At 36.0% G+C, this 20,375-nt stretch overlaps 1 protein-coding gene across 1 annotated transcript in view; it reads right to left on the bottom strand.

The window, feature by feature from the left end:
* Positions 1–3,966: 3,966 nt before the first annotated feature.
* PDGFC (platelet derived growth factor C) overlaps positions 3,967–20,375 on the bottom strand; it is a 312,185-nt gene continuing 295,776 nt past the window's right edge. The window contains exons 4-6 of the mRNA XM_006884448.1: positions 15,694–15,901; positions 8,155–8,372; positions 3,967–4,281 (exon numbers count right to left, since the gene is read on the bottom strand). Coding sequence (XP_006884510.1) covers positions 4,165–4,281; positions 8,155–8,372; positions 15,694–15,901 — 543 coding nt within the window. The 3' untranslated portion in view covers positions 3,967–4,164. The remainder of the gene's footprint in view (positions 4,282–8,154; positions 8,373–15,693; positions 15,902–20,375) is intronic.

The following is a 20,375-nucleotide window of genomic DNA, read 5'->3' as shown; positions in this document are numbered from 1 at the left end:
GAATTATAGACACTCTCCTTCTGTGCAGTTTACTGCCTCTGTAAACCAGGTAGAGAGGCAGCTGTGAGTCACTACCTACTCAATAACAATAAAGTTTTGATTGAAATAAAATCAAACAAGCAAATACAAATAAAAGTACATAATTCTAAAAAAAGTGAAGGTTGTGTCATCCACATAATGAAGGCTATTGATGAGTTTCCCTCTGATTCTGATGCCACATTTCTTCACGGAGTCCAGCTTCTCAAATAATTTGCTAAGCATACAAAAATAAGTATGGAGAAAGAATGCAGCCCTGACACATGCTTTTCTTAATTTTAAACCATATAGGATGAGATGGAACAATTCTGTGACTGGAGCAGTGGGAATAAGTGCATTTGGGATGGCTAGGTTGGCACAGGATAGAACAGGATTTAGAGCTCTTGTACATAGAGTTGCTTTGAGTCGCAAGCGACTCGATGGCACATAACAACAACAACAACAACACAAGTATACCCTAGCTTTATTCACACAACAGCCTCTTGGTCTCAGTCTATTAACACAATTAAGAGTTCTGGAATTCTATTTTTTCTCAATGTTAGACATAATTTATTATGATTCACAAAATCAAATGGCTTCACAGAGTAAATGAAGCACAAATGGACATTCTTCTGGGATACTTTGCTTTCAGTCAGGCTTCATCTGACATTAGCAATGATATACCTGGTGCCATGGCCTCTTCTAAATCCAGCTTAAACCTATAGTGAACATGTTTTAATGATGCTTCCAGACTAGACAGACTAGAAACAAAGATTGGGCATCAACTTCTGAAATAACAGGCCTTCAAAACTTCATGAACAATAGAGGAACAGGAATAGATACTAGAGGTAGAGCCCAGATTGGTAGTCATTTAAAATGTGTAAAATAGCTTTAAACACTCTAGTAGTTGAACATGTAATGCATGGAATATGAATGTAAGAACTAAAAGTTGTGAAAAATGAATTGGATTTGCCGTATGCGATGGACTGACTTTGACAACTTTGAATCAGACAATCAGATGATATACTATGCCAGATATGAGCAATAGCAAGAATGTGGTGTATTCATAGTTAAAAAGACAATTTCAAATTCCATCTTGAAGCACAATGTTGTGAGCGGTGTTGTTGTTTACCATCGAGTTGGGACTGACCTACAGCTAACCTTGGAGTGGGTTTTCAGAGGCAGTTAATCACACGGGAATAGATTGCCCATCCTTCTCTCACAGAGCAACCAGTGGCCTCGAACTGCGTGCATTCAGGATTGCAGCACAGCCTCTTGCCACTAGGCCAAAAAAGCCTGTGAGTGATAGGAAGATATTATTCATACGTATACAAGGAGGAGCCATTAGTATGACTATTATTCAAATATATTCATGAATAGCTAACACCAAAGAGGAGGAAATGGAAGATTATAAAATTTTGCAGTCAACAAAATGACCAAACATGTAATAAAAATATGTGCTAATTAACATTCATTAGGACATTGTAAACAGTGGGGCAGGATTGGAACACACACAAAAAGGCAGAGAGGAAGGGTCCCGCTTAAAAGAGCCTGATATTTGGGGGTAGGGGGTGGGGTTTGGGGAGGTGCGGGGGTGGATTGTGTACCAATGAGGGAGTTTTTCTTTTGCTTTTCAAGGAGAGGAGCAAATGCGGGGGGAGGGGGGAGGGGTTTGTGCGGGGAGAAGGGTGCAAAAATGAATGAATGGAATCCCAAAATCTCTGTGGATGTTCATTGAAATGAAAAATAAACAACCTAAATTTAAAAAAAAAAGAATTTACCCTAAAGAAATAAAATTAATTTTTACAAAAAAAGAAAAAGAAAAAAAAAAAAGAGCCTGATCAAAATGAAGGTAACATGCTGTGGACACTTCCTCTCAGCCAAGGCAGCCTACTTAGAAATTTGTCTGAAATGGACAACTTACATTTGGAATCTGGCTATTTAAGTATAATAATTCATTCCGCTGTACCTCTCATTGCCCTTGAGTTGGAATTGACTCATAGCTGACCCTCCAGTTAAGTTTTCAGAGGATATAAATCTCACAGGAGATATTGCCTATTTTTCTCCCATGGAACAGAGGGTGAGTTCAAACCATTAGCTTTTGGATTGGTAGTTCAACTCTCTACCCACCAGTGCTCTCATATAGAATAAGAATTTATGTTATCCCCACTAGTGTTTGGCCTTAGAAACGTAGATAAAAGGGGAATGTCAATTCCACCTCTTCTCACTTCACACAACCATAGATCCTTGAGTATTTGGTAAACTCAATTTTTAAGTTAGTTGCAATTCAATGTGCTAGCATCAAGACTAATGAGAGAAAGAAAATTACTGCCCAGCAATTTTGGAGAGAAAAGGCTGGGAAGACTCAACTGACATGCTCTCTTGTTCTACTCGCCCTTTGAATTGACATATTCTTCTGTATAATGGAACCCAGATGTTGTAACCCATAGAGAGCTGTGCTGCTAACCCAATAGCCAAGCTTCCCTAATGGTTCTGAATCCACCAGCTTGTGGGAGAAAGATGAGCAGTCTTCCTCTGTGTGATTTATAGCTTCAGAACCCCAATGGAAAGTCAGCAATGAGTCAGTTCTGACTCAACAACAATGAGCTTTGCATAATAATAATTATGGCAATATAAATTTTATTACTTTAATTTTTGGTCTTTAATGAGATAAATATTGTGCCCGCGTGCGTGCATGCGCGCGCGCGCGCGCGCACACACACACACACACACACTCAATTTCATCCCAAAATAGCCTCATTCCTTTATTTGGTGATTCAATACAATTTTTAAGACAAATAGTCACCACATAACCTAAGTACAATATTAAGCATTTTACAAGCAAGGCATTTTACTATTTTTCTTTTCATTTGCCAAAAAGTACAATAAGAGAACTGGTTAAACGATATACTTCTGTACATAAAAATATCCATGTATTTATACAAGTGTATGGAACAGAGTTTAAAGGTAATAAAAACCGTAGCATCACAATAAATAGGATGTGTTTCTACAGCACATCGAAGCACACTTTGTCAGGAAACTGTCGAGTCTTTTTTCAAGGTGCTTTATGGTCTTCTGAGCTAGGCTCATATTTCCCAAAGAAAAGACTTAAGTTTAGCAATTACAGGATCTGAATATCTGCTTTCAAATAATTGCTTTTCATTTGCATGTCCAATAAAAAAAGAATGAAAGGCATTAGAATATATTTTCAAGAAGCCTTCTGAATTTACAAGTTCTACTGATTTCTTATTTTGGTATTTGAAAAAGCAGATTACTCTAAGCTCTAGCACCATACTCGGATGAAATACATGTATTTTTGTCAGAGAAACAATATTTTATATCATCTTTGTTCCTCTGGCTATAACAATTCTGTTTAGAAAACAATTTATCAAGCTAAAAATAGTTGATCTAAGTTGTAATAAAAAAAGCATATTAAATACCTTTGGTAAAAATAGACATATTTAACAAGATTAGAAAAGCAAACAGTTATAAGTTCAAAAAGGAGAATATAAAAATGTACACAATTAAACAATTAAACCAACTTATAAAGTGAAGATAAGGCCACTCTTCAGTTTTGTCTTTTCCAAACCACAAATGTAGTTTTCTTCTTTCCATAATAAGAAATATGGAAGTATCCAGTCTTTCCTATTAGCATGACACAAGTGAAGTTTCATTTATAGTAACACAGTTCCCTTTTAAAAACCAAGTTTGTAGAACAAAGAACATTTTGGTTTATTTATGTGACTTTAAGGATAACAATTCCAGGTATCTGTGGTTTGGGGCCCAGAATACAGAGCTGAAGAAGAGAACAGAATGAAGTCCTCATTTATACACAGTATTATTCTTTTCCTTTGTGTTGACATCAATCTAAACCCTACCAAAAGATATGGAATAGAGACATACCTAGCTGAACAAGTACTTGGGGACTCTGTGAATAGCTCATGATATATTTTGAAGACCTTTTCATCTCATTCTTTGGGCCTGCAGGCAGTAGAACTGCTGTACACTCCAAATTCCGTTTGGTGACTTCTCTTTCAGAAAGTACTATAAATCCTGGAGATGAAAGGTTCCTGGTGCAAACAACTGAGATTACGGATGCAGATTATGTATCAATTCTGTAACAGAAGCAGCCGTGCATTGGCGCTGCAGTTATCCTCCCGTGCTCCCTCTGCACACACAGTCACACTCCTCATGGTGCTCCAGCGCCACATCGGTGAGGGATTTGTGCAATCCTCTGACACCAATCTTTGGTCTTAACTGAAGGACCTGAAAGAGAACAATGGGGGAGGCACCTGTAGAACTCACTTGTGCATGTCATGTCTGTAATTTTTCTTTTGGGACAAGTAAATTTCAGAAAAAAAGAGTGTTGCAGCTCAACAAAGATTTACCATATATAATTCTGCTTAGAAAGAATATTATAAAACCAAACACAAATAACCTCTGTGTCCTTTCTCCCCTAACTGTCACTGTTGTTTCAAAGAAAAAGACATTTCAATACTCACAATTTGAAAGGGCACAAGTTGAGAATAAAGAACTGCTGTTAAGTTGAAACAATCTATGCCCACCCTTTCTTTATCTCATTTAACTATAAGAAAGGTCTTGGTTAAATATTTTGGAATCATTAATTCACAGTTAAGTTTTTCTGTTTGTTTCTGCGTTTTTCACTCATTTGTTCATTCACAAATGTAACTAATGTTTATATTTGAAGCATTATGCTCAAGCATAGGAAGACAGTGGAAAGAAACATGATCATTCCACAGCTGAGTCTGCTCCATTATGCCACTCATTAATTTTCTTGGCTACACTTCAAGTCCTCTATAAACTTGATGAGATGGATTAGATATACTTCATAGACATCATCCTCCGTCACAGCTAACTTTCTGCAGCTGGATCCTACTGTACAGAGTAAGGTTTGGCAATAAGAACAATAATGCCTCTATTTAAATGAAGTTATTTGCAGTTTGGACAGTTGAGGTTTTTAATAAACAGTATTACTGACAATATAAATACTGGTATTTAAAGCATACTTTCTTTTTATATGGTTGGCTACCTATATACTGTTGGAAACCTATATACTATTTAAAACATTAACTGAGTTAATTATCACCATCTAGTAAACTGTTTTAAATTTTATTTCTTATAACAATGACAAAGCTTCAGATATTGTGTTTTGCTTGGCTCTGAATAGAGTAAAATAAGAGTATAAAGTTGTCTAGCTTTTGTGCTTTCTGTGCTTGACATAGATACATTTCATATCATTAGTAAAGCTACTCTTCTTGCAAATTTTAATTAGTCCAAAAAATGCAGAAGCCATTCTTCTTTAAGAGGTTTGGTGTTTATTTTATTTTTTTGTTACGTTTCATCTTTCAATCAAGTATATAGATATCATTTGGGATAGCTGGTTATATGAGAGGCTAATTAGCTAACATTTTTGTATGCTTATTAATTATCAGCTATTATGAAAACATACTTTAAATCACTAGAATTCCATGAAGCAATTTAAAATTGCTGCCCCTATTTCATACATGCACAAAGGCTTAATGAGAAAAAGTGACACAGGCTATATACATAGGCATTTATGAATTATTAAACTTATTGTGATTTCCATAAGGCATTTTAAAAATTAGAGGATGGTTGTTATTGGATATATTTGTGAGAAATGTAGATCAGGGGATTGTGTAATAACATTTATGCACATACATGAAGACATAATTGTGAGATACTTGTAAATATATGCATAAAGAGATGAATACATGTGTTCATACAATCATCAATTTGCACTGAATCTGAATATATAGTCATATTTGTATGTAAGTATTAATATATTTATTTGTTTACATATAATTAACCAGACTCCAAGTTGGAGGAATAATGAATTCACGTCAATCGGGAAGAAATTTATACTATTCACAGAAATGCCAAAATCAACAGTTCAGTTTCAACGGAGATTGAAAGATTTTGTATGTTTAGCAGCAACCTTGTGAATAACCCTAAACCTAATCTTATTGGAAAACAAAATAAGATGAAGGAGAATATAATTGATCAAAGGATGAATTGAAATGGTCGTAAATGTGATATGGGCTCAGCATTTAATAAGCATGATTTTTAAAAGCTATTATAAGTAGGCTAGGTTTTATAGCTCTAAAATAGCTCTATAAACAAGCTTTGATAACTGAATCACGTTTTTAAATATACTTTATTTAGTAAGGATATGCTTTAAAAACTTTCAGAAATGAACGAGTTTATGTGAGAGAAAGACAACTCTAGCTTAATTCATATTCTTATCGTGACCTTTTATTATTAGACCAGGCAACTCTAGTATCTGCTTAGCCTTTAAGGCATTTTAATTTGGGGCTCCCATTTTAGAATTACCGTAGTAAGGGCTTGTTCTTGACTGGATTCCCAGTCTGTGAAGCAGCAGCAGGGCTTGTGTCTAGCCACTTGCTGCCAGGAGCCCTTGGAGGCACCATCCTCTCAAGATTATCTGCTTCTCGAAACTCAAACAGAGTCTGAGTTCCCAGAACAAGACATTTTAGAAGCACATGGTGTAAAAATGAAAGTAGAAAACAAGTAATGACAGTAAACCGTTCTATTTTAATCACAGACTTTTGGTTTGGATTGCTACCTTCTAAAAGACTGCCATGCCCAAATTGTTACAGAATAACACAGCTCAGAAAAATATCATCACATTCGACTCATTTATTTGACAAAAGCTAAGTATCTTGTCAGTCATAAGGTAATTGTAGTTCTAGTAGGATAGGAGATTATAGGGGGTCTTTTTTTGTTTCTAGAACCCAGGGCTTTTCCCCACGTGGCCAACTACCAAAATAATAGTGGTGAAAGCCTGAAAATGACGTGATATAAAATGTAGTTTGCGTGTCTGTGCATGTTTAAATCGTCTAACTTATAATTTTGGGCTCCAGTAATCTTTTTATGCTCAATAAAATAAACTTATTTACAGTGTGAAAATTATTCTACTTAGAGGAAAAAAATAGACACAATTGCAGATTTTAGCTCAGGATTACATAAACCATTTGTAAAAGCTAAGGGTTAATTCACAGGCTTTGCTTCCTGACCTTTGAAACAAGATTCTGGCTGTTTATGAGGAACTGCTGGCCAACAGCTAAGAAGCTTCGCTGCAATCACAAAGGCATGTGGTTCAAAACTACTAGTTGTTTCACGGGAGAAAGATGAGTAATCTCCTTCTGTGTGATTTACAGACTCTGAATACCCATTTGACGGTCGCTATGAATTGACTTCAACTTGAAGGTACACCACAACTACATGAGGAACTGGTAGGAAATAATTGGGGATAGTCTTACATTAATGAATTAAGTAATTAGAGTACATAAACTTGAATTCTCCCAACAGTTAGTATTATATTTCACCTGATTTTAGAAATGAAGAGATAAAAGAGTGTGACAACAGTAAAAGGTTACCTGGCTAACTGGTAAGGAAAGACTAGTATGATTTATGTGCTCATATGGCCCCAAAGAGAGAAAGAACTAAGTTCCTCTTTCTTCAGGATCACTTACTTCTAAGCTTGTCTTTAAAATATTTTACTTCATAATTGAAATATTAAAAGTTGAACAGCTTTACCCACTTCTTTTTTGTCCTCAATGAAGGACTAATCTTCTTTTATACATCAGAGATCAAAATGTCATCAGAGAGTAAGCTTTCTAAATCCTTAATGGTTAAATTTTCCACAAAATGTTATAGTGGTTTTATTTTAAATAGAAACAAAATACTTTGTAAAACCTGTTGTTGATCTGTTTTGTTTTTGTCATAAAGTCACATCCATTTTTTAAACACAAACCTTGCTGTTGTTGTTATGTGGTGTTGAGTCACCTGCACCTCATAGCAACTCTATGTAAAACAGCCATTCCCTGCTCTATCCTGTGCCAATCTTATTATCTTTGATACACCTACCCCCATTACCCCAGTCACTGAGTCAATCCATCTCACCGAGGGTCTTCCTCTCCTGCACTGTTCTTCCACCCTCCCAAGCATGGTTCGTCTACAAGGACTAGTCCTATCTTACAACACAAACTTTACTAATGTGAATTTCAGACTCCTTGCATTGTTACTTTTAAAAACACAAATACTCAAAAAAAGAAACAAACAGAAATTGATACCTACCTCATGATACTTTTTGGTAACTTTGCTTGGGACACACTGACACTCATTGCAATTGTGGAGACAACAAGCACAGTTTCCACCACAGCGTTTAACCAATAGACAGCCTGGCCAGAAAATGGTATCTGTTCTCTTCAGCTCTTCCCTTATGGACACTGAGAAGTTACGAGGTGTGCAGCTGTATAATCTCACCTCCTCTTTCAGAAGGTTTAGATCCACCACTAAATGGAATAAGGAAAAGTAGAGAAAAATTAATGCCCAGGCTTTGAGCCTGAATACATTTCATTAAACTCCTTTTCATAAGAAAAGTTAGGCTTTCATGAAAAATAGCTCTACTCATATTCTTTTTTTCTTTTAACTAGGTTTTTGGGATGCAATGCTTGCGAAGTGGGAATCTTATAATAAACAAAGCTTCATTATGACTTAGTGACCAATAAAGATATGCAACAGTGCAATATTAAGAACAGAGTAATAAAAGAGTCGAGAGCTATAAACACGGAACTTTTTGAGAAAAAGAACACTACACATTTTAATCTTATTTTAAAAAGAAAAAAAAAGAACAGTGTCAGAGGGAAGGGTAAAATGAAAAATGCTTAATGAAAACTGTCGTCAAAACTTTCTCCAAACTTCATGGCATTAAAAATGAAAATAAAATTAATGAAGAAAATGTCATTTGTGAAGAAAGTTGACTAAACCATGATTAGGAAAAATGATACATTTTTTAACAGTAGGAACTGTTGGAAACTGTTCCTAATACATTAAGGATTATGATCTATCAGACTTAATTAGAGTCTTTCAGATTTCTATCTGTCTCTTTCTAAAGGATTAAAGAATTGTCTAATTTATAACTATTGTCACTATTATTCTTTGAGCAAGTTGGTTAACTGAGCTGTTTTATTCTTTAAAAGAATACCTATTTGTGAAGACTGAACAAAATATCCTTTCATCAGATATTCCAGTAAATCTTCAATGAACCATTGTTTTCAAATATAAAATGACAGTGCCTGAGGAAAATTATATCAAAATAGCATACTATGTTAAATATGAGTTCATACATAATATATGAAGAGAAGCTAATTACTGCTAGGGTAAATTCCTCTAATATAGTTTTAATTTCTGCTTAAAAATGTTGTGTTTTATTTTTCCTAGAAATATACAAATAAAAGGATTGCAATGAAAATGAAGAGTTACTTATAATACTTAACTCTTCAGGTGTATTTTGTATTTTTTTTTCTTAGAATAAAGAACTTTTCTTAAAATGTAAGGCTATCAGCTGAAACAGAATATGTCTGGCTGCATTTGTTTCAATATTTAAATAATTAGGAAAACTAATATTTCTTGGTTTTAAAAGCTCCAACTAATAATCACTATGTAAACAGAATGTTTAAGGAGTGTTAATTGTGATAATATTTTGTATTAAAAAGAATTAAGATATAAATAGATGTTTATGGGTTATATTTCTGTATGTTGACAAGTTTTTATAAACTGTCAAGGGAGCCAATTCTATTATTTTGAAGAAAAGCATTGTGTAGTTATGTATTTGAATATAAATGATAACCTCACAAGAGGTTAAAACCTACATCAAGTATAAAAATGCACCAAAGTAAGGTACATTCACTGCTTACATTTTAATATTTTGCTTAGTTAAAAATTCACTTTTTTAACTTTATAGCAAATCTGTTTATCTTGATTTATTAAATACTATTTTTATTAAAGTTATTTGGAAAATATACTATGAAAGTGAAGCTTTCAAATATTTAAAATTAATAGTTCATTCTTTTTAATGACACAAAGTAGTCAATTTATCCATAATAAAATTAATGATAGGCAAATAATGCCACATATTTAGTTTGCTGAAATAATCATGCACAATCCTTACTTTTCTCAAAGCTGTATATGAATGTCTCTTGGAATTTTTTTCTAGAATGTAAAATATGAACAGGGAGGAAGAAAACTTTCAGTGCACATAGTTATGAACATCTGTGTACATGCATTCCCTCTCTCTTTCTCTCTCTCTCACACACACACCCCCCCACACACACCCCTGCTGTCACATTTCTACTGCTTACTTAAGATTTATATTTCTTTAAGATATGAATGAAGCTCTGAGCCTTCAAAGGATAGTCATTTCCCTCAAATAGTTTTGAACACACTAGTTCATGAAATAGAAAATGAGACTGTATATATTTGCTTTAAAATGTTTACTTAACCATAATAAAAAGTTAGATAGATTTCCCAAGTGAACTAAGTTGGGATACCTGCTACAATGTGAAAATTTAAACACACTTTCAACTTGGCTTCCACTCATTTATCATGTTTGACACAAAAGTCAAAAGCTTTTTTTTAAAGAAGGATTTAAGCCTGGCTTGGAAAGTATGCTGGATTTTTTTTTTAAATTTCTTGCAGTAGCAAGGTGTGAATGAAAATCAGTGAACCAGGGTAAAGAGGCTAAAAAGCTTTAATGCAGATCATATTGTGAGAAAAATACAATTAAGGATTTTTAATTTGACATATTGTATTTGAAATGGGTGCTTCCCATTTCTAAGACTTTGCACCTATATGTCATTAAAAATATGCTAAGTGAAGATGTGATATCAGAAATTCTCCAAACATTGTCAGTCAGAACTACTACACAAAAAAATGGAGGGAAGTAAAATTTGCATCCCAATATGTATTTCTTATAGTTTAGCCAAATTGTTATTGAAGTTTTCCTCTGCAAAATATTTATAAAGTAAAACTTTGCCCGCAGAATCTGTATTTCTGTTTGTAATACCTTAGTTGTTGTTATGTGCCTTTGAGTCATGATCCTGTGAACAATGGCTTTGAACCTTGTCCTATCCTGAGGCAACCTCACCTTTCTGACACACTTGACCCCAAAGCCACAGTCACAGGGTCAGTTAATTCATCTCATCCAGGGTCTTCCCTTTCGGTGCTGACTCCTCTATCCTTCCAAGTATGATGTCCTTCTCCAAGGACTGGTCCCTCCTGGTGACATGTCCAAAGTATATGAAATGGAGCTTTAAAATCCTTGCTCCAATTAGAAAACTGGTTTCACCCACTTCAGGAGAGACCTATTTGTTCTCCTGGCAATCTATGATAATATGCTCAATACTTAGCTCTAGCACCACAACTCAATGGCATCAAATCTTCTGTCATACTCAGTCACCGTTCCGCTCTCAGATGTACAGCAAGCAAATGAGAAGGCCATGGCTTGGATCAGACACACCTTGGTATCTAGACTGACATCATTGTACTTTAGTACTCTGGAGTGATCCTTGACAGTAGATTTACTTAATGCTACTCATCTTTTGATTTCCTGACTGCTGGTGCCAGAGTGTTGATTGTGGATCAAATATCTTAGTAGACATATTCATTCGTTTATTTTCTAAAGAACGATGACTTTGAGTGCAAAAAAAGAAACTATTTTTAGTGTATATGATCTTTTTCTGATTAATCATATCTTACACGATTTCATTAAAAAGGCTGATACGGACAAAAAAACCCCACCCCATTATGCTCATTTTTACTTTGTTAGTTGATAATTCTTTCAGATAAGACAGGACATTCTAATACTGTACTTGTAACTGAGGGTGGTCTTTCTAAGATGAATGTGGTAACACTGTGATATGTTTATTCTGTGGAAAAAATCTGTAGATTTCAAGGACTAATTAGAAGCTTTTAGAAGTTTTACTTTTCATTCCTCTGTAGAAAGACAGACAGGCAGGGGGATGGTTTTGTCCATACAGATGTTATCCACACCTGGGTTTTAGTTTAAGAAAACTTCCAGAAATATACACTGCTTTTCTCACACTTACTGGTCACTTAAAATGTTAATAGTTTTGGCAAACTGCAAAGTGCACCAATTTGGGATCTGCTAAATGAATATTTGAAAGCTCTAGATCAGTGCTGGATATTTTGAAATTTATGACAGACTCTGGCCAGATCTTCACTGAGTGCTGTGTACAGAGCATCAGAAATAGACATGTGAAGGGGAATTTTTAGGCTCAGGACACAGAAATCAGCTGTCAAAAAGCTTAATCTACAATTAGAATCTTTACACTCCCACAGATTCTTACAGATCTACATGATAATAACATATTTCAGATTTACTAACAAGGGTTCCATTCATGAATGTTTTTAGCTAGCCCTGCAGATCTTCATTGTCATGTTCCCGAGTGGATGGGAAGGGAGGTGTTGTCCATAAGTTAATCACCAAGTTAATTAATGCCATTGTTTCCATTATGTGCCCTCCAGATGATTACAATTCACCTCATACACAACAGAAGCAAACACGGGCCAGTCCTCATACTAACCAGTGTACTTGAGTGCATGGTTGCAGCCAGTGGGTCAACTCATCTCCTGAAGGTCCTCTTCTTTCTCACTGACTCTACTTTATCAACAATGTTGTGCTTTTTCACGGACTGATCCTTCATGAATAATATGCCATAAGTATTTCAGAGCGATATCACGACTTTTGTTTCAAGGCTGTTCTGGGTGTAATTCTTAGATTTATTCATTCTCTGGCAGTATATTGAAGAGTATATTCAATATGCTTCACGTACACTGTAGTCAAGCCATCAACTATGGTTTGGTTATTTTTACTTATTGTGTATCTTTCTCCTACACATGAGGCGAAAGAAAACACCATGGCTTGGGTCAGAGGATCACAACCTTCAAAGTGAACTGTTTGTTATTTAATATTTTACAGAGAAGTGTTGTGCAGCAGGTTATTTATCAAGTTGTTGTTATGTTGTTATGTGCCAGAGAGTCACTTGCGACTCATAGCGACCCTATGAACAACAGCCCTAAACCCTGCTCTATCCTGTGCCAATCGCACTGCTATGGACACACCCATCCTGATTACCCCACTCACTGAATCAATCCATCTCATAGAGGTTCTTCCCCTCTTGCGCTGTCCCGCCTCCCTCCCAAGCATAATGTCCCTCTCCAAGGACAGGTCCCTCCTTACAATATGTCCAAAGTATGTCAGACGAAGCCCCAGAATCCTTGCCTCCAAGGAGCAGCCTGGAGCAGCCTCTCCAGGATGAATCTGTTTGTTTTCTTGGCAGTCCATGGTACATTCAATAGCCTTCTTCAGCACCACAGCTCAAAGGCATCAATTCTCCTTCTAACTTTCTGATGCATAACAAGTGATTGCAAAAACCATAGCCTGTATCAAATGCACCTTAGTCTCCAGTGTGACACCATTGCTTCAGTACTTTGGAGAGGTCCCTAACAGCAGACTTTCCCATCGCAATACGTCTTTTAATTTCTTGGATACTGGTGCCAGGAGTGTTGACCGTGGAGCCAAGCAAACGAAAGTTGTTAACAATCTCAATCTCTTCACCATCCATCCTGATGCTGCCAATTGGTCCAGTGGTGAGAATCTTTGTCTTCTTGACATTGAGCCTCAATCCATACTGAAGCCTGCAGTCCTTGACCCTCAGGAGAAAGTGCTTTAAAGGGTCCTCCTCAGTTTCAGCAAGCAGGGTTATGTCATCTGCATAACGCAGATTGTTGACAGATCTTCCACCAATCCTGACTCCACATTTCTCCTCATAGAGCCCAGCCTCCCAGATAATCTGTTCTGCATACAGGTTGAAAAGGTATGGAGACAGGACACATCCCTGCTGTACACCCTTCCCAATTTTGAACCATGCAGTGTTTCCTCGTTCTGTTCTGACGACTGCCTCTTGGTCCAACTATAGGTTTCTCATTAGCACAACCGAGTGTTCTGGTATTTCCAGTCTTCTCAGAGTCAGCCACAGTTTGTTATGATCTGCACAGTCAAACACCTTTGCTTAATCTATGAAATACAGACATTCATTCTTCTGGTATTCTCTGCTTTCAGATAAGATCCACCGAGCATCAGCTACAATATCCCTAGTACCACGACCCCTTCTAAACCCAGCCTGGACTTCTCGCAGTTCTCTGCTGATGTGCTGTTCCAGTCCTTTTGTTGATTTATCAAGATCATATATTATAACTGGACATTATTCATCTATTCATAAATTCACTTGAACACCAATTTCAAGTTAAATGACATAGTAAAAATGTTGGCATAGTAAAATACCATAGCTGGGCAAGACTCAACATGACCTGCTAAGACGACAGTTCAAGATCAAAAAAGACTACAATTTGGTGCAGGAAAGGGCAGGAATCCAGTTTCTTTCTGACAAGATTTGAAGAACAAGTCTGGTGCAGTGTCTCTTGTGAATAGTTCAAATTAACTAAACACTATTCATTCCACAGAAATTGTTCAGGCTGTTCTTTTGTTCTCTAAAATGGCACTGGATGGATTTAAAGGTTTCTGATAGATGGAAACAGTTTTAGAATGTATTATACTCGCTTACTCATTTCTATTAAATTTTCACTAATATCTGATAGGGATGCTTTCCAATATTAATGTCAATGGGGATATGTTAACATTATTTCCTGTTTCCTGATTATGTGGAACTAAGTACAATCTCACGCCTGATTGAAAATACATGTATATTTAAAACAAAAACAAAAACAAACCACAAAACAAAACCAAAAACAAACCCGCAAACAAACCACAAAACCCCCCCAAAACAAAACTAAACAAAAAACAATTTAAGAAGCAAATTTTACATGGGTAAAATTATCTAGATATGCTTTTATGTCATTATTTTATACCTTTGAGTTCTATCTTGGAAACAATAAATTTTACTTCATGATATGATACTATTATTTTTTAAAAGTGTTTCCAGCTTTAGCAAACAGAGAGTGCTCTATCTCTGACAGATGAGAGATGACTTTTAGGTAACTACCTCCCTTGCTAACCCCCAAATCAGTTCAGCAATTATAATCATTCTCTTGAATCTCTTGACAATTTCCCCAAAGTATTAGGATTAGGTAGACAATGATTCTCATAGCATGGAATAGAGGACTTCATCATATTGATATTTTTAAGAAAAGCATGAACAGTACTTTCAACAAACGTATACATTTTCATCTCCCAAACCTCAGTAACCTATTGTTGTTGTTAAGTGTCATCGAGTCATAAATTACTCATAGCGACCCTATGAATGAAAGACGTGAACACTTGTATAACTTTAATCATTTCTCCAAATTCATAGGGTTTCCAGAGGCAAGCTATTTTGAAGTAAGCTATTACATGGCTATTTTCCCTTAAAATAATCATTATATGAAATATAAATATGTCTGAATGAGTAAGAAAGTAGATTATGTAAATAGGTTACTGATGCCTTTTTGTTTATTCTACAAATAAAATGAGACTTTTATAATTGTAATTTGAGGGAAAGTTTACTAAGTTTCAAACAATTATATGTATGTACTTTGTCAATGAAGAATTTAAAATTCTCCTTAGAAGCTCTGGCAGAGAATGGTAAAGCTAGCTATTAAGGCAGCTAAATGAGGTTCTAATGTTAAGAGGCAACAGAAAGATGGGCAATCAACTTCTGTGTGATTTATTGCCTCTGAAAACCCTCTAGAGGGTCAGCTATGAATGGGTTCTGGTTTAACAATATGTAAGAACAATAATCTAAAGAAAGGGCTTACCTCTGGATTTTCTTCCAAAAACAAATGCTTTTCCAAGAAGTTGCCAATTCGGCCTATATAGATCTTCTAAGTCCAACTGCCATCTATCTGGTTCAAGATACCGAATAAGGTCTTCCAAAGTACTAAATGCAGTGACTGCATTATTAAGTAGGTCCAGCGGCAAAGCTGAAGGGGGAAGCACTGACGGACTTGCAGCTTCTGTGAATTGCTGAAAGTAAAAAGAATCCATGTCAATGGTTTTAAAATGATAAAATATTTCTGGGCTTGTGTATTCATTATGCTGACTAAAGCAGAAACAGCAAGTGAAATCACAATCCAAATGAGAAAGAATTATTTTGCAGAGATGTCACGTTGATAAACTAAAAGATATTCCAAGAAATCAGTAAGGAAGACTCATAACAAACCATTAAAAACCATATATAAGATGGGACAGTAAAAGTTTTTTCTGCTTTCTACTTTTCTTTTTCCTCAATCTGGAGCTTATTGGTAGGTAGTTAAGCAAAATATAAAAATAGCAGTCAGGAAATCAAAAGACGAATTGCATTGGGAAAATCTGTCAGGGTCCTCTTCAGTGTACTGAGAACAACAACTGCAGTCTAGAGACTATGGTATACCTGATTCAGGCTACAGTCTTTACAATTACTTGCTCTGCATTAGAAAACAAAAAAATAACTAAGGATTATAGAAAAAGAACTGGTGCCTTTCAGTTGTGGTGCTGGAGAAGAGTATTGAGTGTACCATGGACTGTTAAGAAAACGAACAGGTTTTTTCTGGATAGGGTGAAACCAGGCTGCTCCTTAGAAGCAAAGATTTTGAAGTTTTATCTCACTTACTTGGGGCATGTTGCAAGAAAGGACCAGTCCTTGGGGAAAGATATCATGAATGGAAGCCTAGAGGGGCAGCGCAGACAGAAAGACCCTGGATAAGATGGCCTGACTCAGTGACTGGGGTAATGGGGTTAGGTGTGCCAGAGACAATGAGGTTGGCTCAAGACAGAGCGGGTTCAGAGCTGTTGTACACAGGGTCACTATAAATTGCAAGCAACTTGACTGCAAATAACAACAACAATAAGCAAATTATAATCAAATGGTTTAAAATTTATTGTAAAATAGTTAACCAACAAAAATCAGCAACAAAATAACAAGCAAAAAACCTTTGACACTCCAAAGAACCTTGTTGATCAAGTAAAAAAAATAGCCAAAATAAAATGACAAATGTGAAAATTTTGTCTACAGTTTTAAAAATTCACAAACATAACAAGGTTAAAAGGCAAAGGAGACATTGAAAGAATATCATGACAAGGTAGATAATGGTTACATTACCAGTGTCCAAACAATTAAAAAAAAAAAAAGACAGAAAAATAACTGAAAAATGGGCAAATTATATACAAGAAGTGTGGTTGATAAGTAAAATACATGAACATGCTAAAATTCTTTGTAAGCAGAGAAACAAAACAAAACAAAAAAAACAAAGTCAAAAGATTATTCCATACAAAAATAACAATATTCTTTCACATACATAATAGTTCTAGATTTTTTTTGGGGAAAAAAGGTTTCTGATAGATAATTAAAATGGAATTTTACTGTAGTAAGGAGTGTAAATTGGCACTCCTTTTTAGGTGATACGGACATACGACACTAGAGATGAAGATACTGTATATGTGGTGGCTAAGGGTACTGGAGACTTCCAACAGAAAATCTGAAGTTTGATTCCACCTGTGGTTCCAAGGGAGAAAGATGGGAAGTCTACTCTGTAAAGACTTAGAGGCTCAGAAACTTGAAGGAGAGGCCCTATCAATGGGATCTGACTTGATAGCAGTGGTATAGAGTGAGGCTGTTGTTGTTATGTGCTGTCGAGTCACTTGCAACTCATAACGACCCTATGTACAACAGCCCTAAATCCTTCTCTATCCCTTGTCAATTTTATTGACACCTACTACCAATACCCCAATGAATGAATCAATCCATCTCATAGAGGATCTTCATCTTCTGTGCTGTTCCTCCATCCTGCCAAGCATAATGTTCCTCTCCAAGGACTGATCCCGCCTTGCAACATGTCCAAAGTATGTCAGATGGAGCTTCAGAATCCTTGCCACCAAGGAGCAGTCTGGCTTCACCCTCTCCAGGCCAAACATGTTCAGTTTTTTTAAGCAGTCAATACTCTTCTTCAACACCACAGCTCAAAGGCATCAATTATCCTTCTATTCTCCCGAGTGACTGTCCAGCTCTGACTCATAGCAAGTGATAGCAAAGACCATGGCCTGTATCAGGTGTACCTCACTCTCCAGACTGACATCATCGCTCTTCAGTACTTTGGCGATATCACTAACAGCAGACTTTCTCAATGCAATTAATTTTCTGGCTGCTAAAAGTGTTGACTGTGGAGCCAAGCAAACTAAAGCTGTTAACAATCTCAATCTCTTCACCATTATTGATCACAATGCTGCCAATCAGCCCAGTGGTGAGAATTTTTATTTTCTTGATATTGAGCTTCAATCAATCTTGAAAGCTGCAGTCCTTGACCCTCTGAAGCAAGAGCTTCATGTTCTCAGTTTCAGCAAACAGGGTTGTGTCATCTGCACAATGCAGACTGTTAATGAGTCTTCCTCCAATCCTGATGTTACATTTTTCTTCATATGACCCAGCCTTCCAGATAATCTGTTCAGCATATAAACTGAAAATTTATGGAGACAGGACACATACCCTTCCCAGTTTTAAACCATGTAGTGTTCCCTTGCTCTGTTCTGATGACTTCCTCCTGGTCCAAGGATACATTTCGCATAAACACGATCAAGTGTTCTGGGATTCTTGTTTTTCTCAGTTAGTCACAGTTAGTTGTGGTCCACAGAGTCAAACACCTTTGCACAGTCAATGAAACAAAGATAGATATTCCTCTGGGACTCCTTCCTTTCAGCCAAGATCCATTTAACATTAGCTACAATATCCCTAGTACTACAGCTTCTTCTAAACCCAGACTACCACTTCTGGTCGTTCTCTGTTGATGTGTTGTTCTAGTTGTTTTTGGATAATCTTCAGCAGAATTTTGCTTGCATGTAATATTAATCATAATGTGTGATAATTTCCACACTGTCGGATCACCTTTCTTTGGAATGGGAACAAATATAGATCTTTTTCAGTCAGTAGGCCAGGTGGTTGTCCTCCAGATTTCTTGGCACAACTTGGTAAGCACATCTGTTTCTTGAAATATGTCAGTTGATATACCATCACTTCCCGGGGCCTTGTTTTTTGCCAATTCTTTCAGAGCAGCTTGACCTTCCTCCTTTATCACCACAGGTTCTTGCTTATACATGGTTTCATGAAATTCTTCTATGTCTGCCAATTCCTTTTGGTACAATGCCTTTGTATACTCTAAACATCTTCTTTTAATGCTTCCTAGATAATTTAATATTCTTCCTAAAGCATCATTAAATATTTTAACTCGAGACTTGAATTTGTTCCTCAGTTTCTGTGCTTAATAAATGCCGAATGAGTTCAGCCCCTTTGATTTTCTGACTCCAGCTCTTTGCACATTTCATTATAATACTTTACTATGTCTTCTCATGATGCTCTTTGAAATCTTCCGTTCTGCTCCTTAATAACTTGATTTCTTCTCTCTGCTTTGGCTTTTTGGAGTCTCTTCTGACATCCATTTTGGTCTTTTCTTCATCCTCTTTGTAATGACCTTTTGCACTCTTCCTGGATGATAGTCTTGATACCCTCCCATAAGTCATCTCGTCTTCATTAATTATAGTGTTCATGGCCTCAAACCTGTTCCTGAAATGGTTTTGAAATTCAGGTGGGTTATATTCAAGGTGATAACCTAGTGATTCACTTTTTGAGCTTTATATCGTTTTGTTTACATGGGAATGCAAGCCAGAGTATTTTTATAGTACTGTTTAAACAGGTACAATTCGGACATGAACATATAGGCTAGTTCTAAATGAGTTGTTTTGTTATTACATATCATTGAGCTAGAACTATGTCATAGCTGAGCCTCTAGTAAGTTTTAAATCTAGAAGTTGTATGTCACACGGGAGGAGAAGGACCGTCTTTGTCCTGTAGAGTAGCTGGTGAATTTCAACCACTTGCTTTAGTTGGCAGCCCCGCTTTTTACCACTAGGTCACAAGTGACTATCTATCTGAACAGAATGCAACCTGTATGGTTTTCAAAAGCTAATTTATTTTTTGAAAATAGAACACTAGGCCTTTCATCAAAGGTACTTCTGGATGGACTTGAGCTTCCAACCTTTTGATTAACAACTGAGTATGCTAACTACTTGTGACATTCTTTCTTGGAGACACACACACACACACACACACACACACACACACACACACGAAAATAGATAGGAGCCTATCATAAAACTAACTGAAAATAACAAACTAGATCTTTTAAAAATTTCCCCCCAATTTTTAAAGAGTAATAAAGGAATGGATTATTAGATCAGAGGTAAAATAGAAATGGACAAAATTAATACATAAGCAAATATAAAATCTATTTACTTACTTGGCCTTTATTTGTAAGGTTTTATAGCACAAGGAGGAAGTCGAAAGTCTGGCATAAAACAGAGTTGGTGTTCATTTTAGCAGTTTTTTGTAATGACAAAAGACAAGGAACAATGAAAAGATACCATAGGAAAATAAATTATACTAAAATCAGAAAGTAAAATTGTGTGCAGTTAT

The sequence above is a fragment of the Elephantulus edwardii genome, unplaced genomic scaffold, assembly GCF_000299155.1.
Source record: "Elephantulus edwardii isolate Elephantulus edwardi_28Jun2011 unplaced genomic scaffold, EleEdw1.0 scaffold00034, whole genome shotgun sequence".
NCBI lineage: Eukaryota > Metazoa > Chordata > Mammalia > Macroscelidea > Macroscelididae > Elephantulus > Elephantulus edwardii.
Note: the sequence above shows the minus strand (reverse complement) of the source record. Positions and strands in the feature narration are given on the sequence as shown.